Consider the following 6,166-nt stretch of genomic DNA (forward strand, 5'->3'; position numbering starts at 1 on the left):
CTCCTGGGCATAGAGGGCTATCCCCTCAGCTGAATAAAATCGCTTGGCACAAAAAAATCCCTCATAACAATGTATGGCTCTCATCTGAGGAGTAATAGCCATCGATCACGGTTCCAGCACGTGATCCAAGCACGTGTGAATCCTCTTTGATCTGAGGTCGAACCCCACGAACGGCATGAAAACGTCACAATACTACTTACTGTTACTGCCATCCTTGGGCAAGGGGATGGATATGTGGTTTAAGGTCATAGTATACTCATATATTGGGCCTGTTCATTGTCGGGTGGCACTTTATTTTATTTAATTCTATTAATTTTGATTAATTTATCTTATTATTTTTTTCTATTCATTTACTAAATAATTGATTAATTTATCTGTCATTTCCCTGTGTAGTTGTTTGGTTATTTATTCGTGAATTCATTCATTCATGTATTTAATTGTTTATCTATTTATATATTATTAAATTTTCAATTAATTGATTTATGTATTTATTTACTTATCTTTGTATTCATTCAATTATCTATTTATTTATTCAATTGTTTATATCCTTATTCATTTATCTATCTATTTATTCATTTATTCAGCTGTTCTGTGGCGTCCAGTAAACGAGTACTTCCTCAATAAGGAAAGGATGATCAAAACTGTTTCCCTCGGAATTGGTCATGAAATGGTAATGATAATGTGATGGTGGCTTCAGTTGGCTTGATGCTGAATCATTACCATCGTAGTCGTTACTATTACTTGTCATTACCATCCACAGTCCAACGACCAAAAGAAACATCGTGAGGTCACAATTACTTACTACTATCATCACTACTATTACAGTCGAGAATTTTTTATTAATAAAAATAATGTTGATTTTACAGACACCAGTATTCCTAATTGCCACTACCATTGCCACTGTTTTTATCATTCGGGTGATCTCTGCCGTTACGATCACTGATACCGTTGTGTTTACTATTTCTGTTATTACATTAGTATTATACCCGTTACTGTTACCAATTCGACCGTCACCATCATTGCTCGTAACAACACGTCTTAGCAAGTCCGTCTTCTCTTCCTCTTCGAACACCATACCACTGCCACCTTCATCAACACAAGCATCAACACCACCACCACCTACCACCTACCACCTCCACCACCACCCTCCCTCCCTTCCCCTCCACCTAAAGTAGTTATATGTCAATTTATTATTTATCGGCTGAAAGAAACCTGCACAGCGAAGCTATAGCGATAATCCCATACCACACTCCTGGTCATATGGCCATTTCCCGAAGGTTGAGTGTGGTTTGAATTTTCCGCCAAAATCATCGGAAATTTAAAATTCCCGGCTCTGTGCAGGCATGCGCATTGTCGACCCCACCTCCCCCTCCCTATCCCCTCCCTTCTTACCCGGCTAGCTCGAGCCGGACGTCGTGTCACTTAGCATCGCGGAACCAGACGAGTCGGTCACTCCACAACCCACCTTCTTTTCATGCCGGTAAGTCTGGTTCCTGCTCGTGCTCGTGTGTTCTCGTAGGGAGCCCTACCTGTTCTCCTGCAGTTTTTCCCCTTCGGTGTTGTGTCCAGACACCTTTGGGACACCCCTTCTATGATTATCATTATTCTATTTTCAGACCAAACGCTTGTGTGTGGAATCCGGCTGCACAGCCAGGATCTCGTCAGACGGCCACCACGACCTCTGCTCCCGCCATGCCCCTTGTTTCTCACAAGCTGGCTTTAACCCCCTAGCCTGCGTTGTGTGCAAAGCGCGGGTTGAGGAGATTCGTGCTGCTCCTCCCAAAACCCGTTCCAAGCTAGCCGCCCTCGAACTTCTTCGGGAGGCATGGCACAGAGCTCGGAAATTGAAATCCGCTGACGACCCCCCCCCCCTGGTGTGGGCGGATCCGGCGTTAGGCGTGGAATTGGGCCTCGTTCGCCCTCGCCATCCGTCTCCCTATGTCTCCGAGACTTCCGTTGGTGGACAACCTGGGCCTCTCGGAGTACAAGGGGACGAGTCTGATGTTGCGGAGTATGGTGTCCCCGAGCGTCCTCAGGCCTCTCGGCAGCCCCATACATCCGACCATCAAGGGTCCTTAAAACCCTTACGGCTTGCTTTGTCAAGCACCCCCACGAACTCGTCTTCCTCCCTAGTTCACTCACGTGAACCCGGCAGGAAATCTCGCTCGAAAAAGAGGTCTGCCTCACCGAGGTCCAGGACGCTCAGCTTGTCCCCACCCTCCACAGCCTCTCCCCCCAACTCACCCTCCCTTCCTCGCTCTCCTTTTCCTCGCCGTAAATCCCACAAGGGCAGGGAGCCGGGGGACGAAACGAGGGGAGAGGGAACTCTGGCTGCCCAAGTGGCTGCCCTCCTTCCGTCCCTGATAGGCCCCGTCCTTGAATCGGCCCTATCACATTATCCGGCCTTTCAGGCCGCGCAAATCATAACGCACCCCTCTCCAGAGCAACCTCCTATTGAACCTACGGCTCTAGCCCCCCCTCCCACTCTCCCTCCTGGTCCTTCCCTCCGCCCCTCCGTGCCGGCGACAGGTATAGGACTAGAAGGCCCCTCTCCGGATCAACCCCCCAAACAGACGTCCGTCGGGTTGGACGGGGTGGAGGACCACTACAGTTCTTCTTTACCTTATCCTCCTACCATGACGGACTCTTGAGTTCACCCCTTCTCATGGTGTGACCTTCCCCGGTCCTGGGAGTACTCGTTTGGAGAAGATCACAAGCTAGTGGCCTGGTCTCCCGACTACTCGCTACTGGAGGGCTGGAGGAGGAGAGATGACGTTATCCTAAAGTGGGCCAACGACGCGGAGGGGGCTAAGGTTCTATATAAGATTCGACCCCTCTCCGCCCCGGCCTCCACGCCCTCCAGGATTTCCACCTCTAACACTCTGGACGCATTAGGTGCTCTCCTGGAGAACCCTCGTTTAAACCCTGATGGGCATATGTTTGTCGACAGGTCGGGGGACTCACCGGCGGTAGCACTCTCCCCAAACGCCTGGTTCCCGCAGGAGAAAGGGGAGAAAGCCTTAGACATCCCTGCTCTCGAGCGGGCCCAAGACCAACCCAAGACGGTTCCTCCTCGACGGCATATCCCTTCATCATTCCCCGTCGTCCTGCCACCACCCTTCGCGCCGGAGGGCCTGCGCGATTGCTTGTGGCACTCGGGCAGGGACCCCGCCCTCCCCCAGCAACTTAGTGAACCGAAGGCTAAGTTGCTGACGACGGAGGCCTCGACCAGACAAGACCTTGCCTCTACCATCTCGACCGTCACGGCAATGGCGATGATGAGGAACTGGCTGACGACGCTCGCCACGAGCTTTGAGGACTTCCCGCGGGAAGAATTGAGGTGAGTGGGATATTTCAATCTATAGAGGGTCCAGACCTGTCCTGGCGAGAGACGCTCAGGTAGCGTCTTCACCCAGGACGGAGCCTCTTGACTAGCGCCCGAGGACGAGGTCGTTCGGAAACGACCTCGGCTTCGCATATGTTATACGTTCTACAATTGAGCGATGTGACTTTATTACACCCTCCGGGGATCGGGATCCTTCTCGCCCTACTAATTTGATTCGCGTGTTTTCTGTATGCAGAGACACCCTGGCGGCACTCTCTACCGTGGCAGAGGGTACAGCCAACATGGCGTCATCAGCCCTACCCCCAGCAGCGAGGGCCTTCACCGCGGCTCGTCTGGCAGCTCGTCAGTCTGCAGCGCGGTCGGCCCCGGAGATAGCTCGCCGGGGCGTGGTGAGAGCAGCTCCCCTTTCCCGTGGTCTGTTCGACCGGGAAGCGACAGACCGCGTCTTCGCTACGGTCCCGACCGTCATCCAGATCCAACAACCCTCCCAACCGGAGATTCCAGGACTTCCTTCGGAGACACGCGATAGTGACCATCTCCGCTAGCACAGTTCTGGACTTCCTGTCTTGGCTAGCTGACACCACCAACAGGGCACCGGAAGGCCGACCCAGGCCATGCCCCCCACGCCCACAACATCAGAGGCCTCGCGGCATCGCTGGCGTTTCTCCGCACCCACTCTGTGGAACGGGTGCAGGACCTCGGGGGCTGGGCATCAGCAACTTCCTTCAGGACACGGTATCTCTACCACTCGATCACCCCTGTCCCATGTGTCGCCATGGGAACGGCTCCACCCCTCTTCGCAAAAGAAGGGGGGGGGGCAAAGGGCGACCGAGGGGTAGGGGAAGGCCCAGGAACCGCTGAGCAAGATACAATATTCTACATAGAATTTATGCACTATGTGAATTGTACAATATTATTTTTATAAAAAATAAATAAATAAATGAATATATATATATATTGATATTGATATCGATATAAGTAAAAAAAAAAAAAAAAAACAGGTCGAAATGGACATGACTTCTCCTATCCAACTTAAGCTAATCTATAGTCATGATGGTCAAGAACTTTACCATGTTGAAATTAATTTCAACGCTCACTGTGACTCAGGTCGAAATGACCATGACTTTTCCTATTCAACTTGAGCTAATCTACAGTCATGATGGTCGAGAATTTTACCATGTTGACATTAATTTCGACGCTCACCGTGACTCAGGTGGAAATGGACATGACTTTTCCTATTCAACTTGAGCTAATCTACAGTCATGATGGTCGAGAATTTTACCATGTTAAAATTGATTTCGACGCTCACTGTGACTTAGGTCGAAATGACCATGACTTTTCCTATTCAACTTAAGCTAATCTGTAGTCATGATGGTCAAGAATTTTACCATGTTAACTAATTCAACGCCCACTGTGACTCAGGTCGACATGAACATGACTTTTCCTATTCAACTTAATTTAATCTACAGTCATGATGGTCGAGAATTTTACCATGTTAAAATTAATTTCGACGCTCACTGTGACTTAGGTCGAAATGACCATGACTTTTCCTATTCAACTTAAGCTAATCTGTAGTCATGATGGTCAAGAATTTTACCATGTTAAACTAATTCAACGCCCACTGTGACTCAGGTCGACATGAACATGACTTTTCCTATTCAACTTAATTTAATCTACAGTCATGATGGTCGAGAATTTTACCATGTTAAAATTGATTTCGACGCTCACTGTGACTTAGGTCGAAATGACCATGACTTTTCCTATTCAACTTAAGCTAATCTGTAGTCATGATGGTCAAGAATTTTACCATGTTAACTAATTCAACGCCCACTGTGACTCAGGTCGACATGAACATGACTTTTCCTATTCAACTTAATTTAATCTACAGTCATGATGGTCGAGAATTTTACCATGTTAAAATTAATTTCGACGCTCACTGTGACTTAGGTCGAAATGACCATGACTTTTCCTATTCAACTTAAGCTAATCTGTAGTCATGATGGTCAAGAATTTTACCATGTTAAACTAATTCAACGCCCACTGTGACTCAGGTCAACATGAACATGACTTTTCCTATTCAACTTAATTTAATCTAGTCATGATGGTCGAGAATTTTACCATGTTAAAATTAATTTCGACGCTCACTGTGACTTAGGTCGAAATGACCATGACTTTTCCTATTCAACTTAAGCTAATCTGTAGTCATGATGGTCAAGAATTTTACCATGTTAAACTAATTCAACGCCCACTGTGACTCAGGTCAACATGAACATGACTTTTCCTATTCAACTTAATTTAATCTACAGTCATGATGGTCGAGAATTTTACCATGTTAAAATTAATTTCGACGCTCACTGTGACTTAGGTCGAAATGAACATGACTTTTCCTATTCAACTTAATTTAATCTACAGTCATGATGGTCCAGAATTTTACCATGTCAAAATTTATTTCAACGCTCACTGTGACTCAGTGATATCACGGTATGATGACGTCAGTGATAAATTGACGTCACCATGTAGTCCTATGACGTCAATTTGTGTCCCTGTGACGTCACGAGACGATCCTATGGCGCCATGATCAATCCGGTGACGTCACAGTATAATCACATGATGTCACTAGGTATTAAACATATAGAAGTCCGCTTGTGGGTGACGAGACGTCACAAATTGCCATAGCACACTATTGGATGAAGACGCTCGCCACGGGCTTCGAGAACTTCCCGCGGGAAGACTTGGGGTGAGTTGGATACATACCGAGGGTCCAGGCCCGTCTTCGTGGGAGACGCTCAGGGAACGTCTTCACCCAGGACGAAGCCTCTT

At 47.8% G+C, this 6,166-nt stretch overlaps 2 protein-coding genes across 2 annotated transcripts; both read left to right on the forward strand.

Annotated features, from left to right (window-relative positions):
• The first annotated feature begins 1,435 nt into the window (after positions 1-1,435).
• On the forward strand, positions 1,436-2,763 carry LOC143037253 (uncharacterized). Its single transcript, XM_076205381.1, has 2 exons — positions 1,436-1,480; positions 1,617-2,763. The coding sequence occupies exons 1-2, from the start codon at positions 1,475-1,477 to the stop codon at positions 2,649-2,651; spliced, it is 1,041 nt and encodes a 346-aa protein (XP_076061496.1). The 5' UTR covers positions 1,436-1,474; the 3' UTR covers positions 2,652-2,763.
• On the forward strand, positions 2,661-4,243 carry LOC143037254 (uncharacterized). The gene is made up of 2 exons (XM_076205382.1): positions 2,661-3,340; positions 3,582-4,243. Exons 1-2 carry the CDS (start codon positions 2,937-2,939, stop codon positions 3,889-3,891), a joined length of 714 nt encoding a protein of 237 aa, XP_076061497.1. The 5' UTR covers positions 2,661-2,936; the 3' UTR covers positions 3,892-4,243.
• Positions 4,244-6,166: the final 1,923 nt, after the last annotated feature.

This window comes from Oratosquilla oratoria, chromosome 22 (genome assembly GCF_046742065.1).
Source record: "Oratosquilla oratoria isolate Oo_2021 chromosome 22, ASM4674206v1, whole genome shotgun sequence".
NCBI lineage: Eukaryota > Metazoa > Arthropoda > Malacostraca > Stomatopoda > Squillidae > Oratosquilla > Oratosquilla oratoria.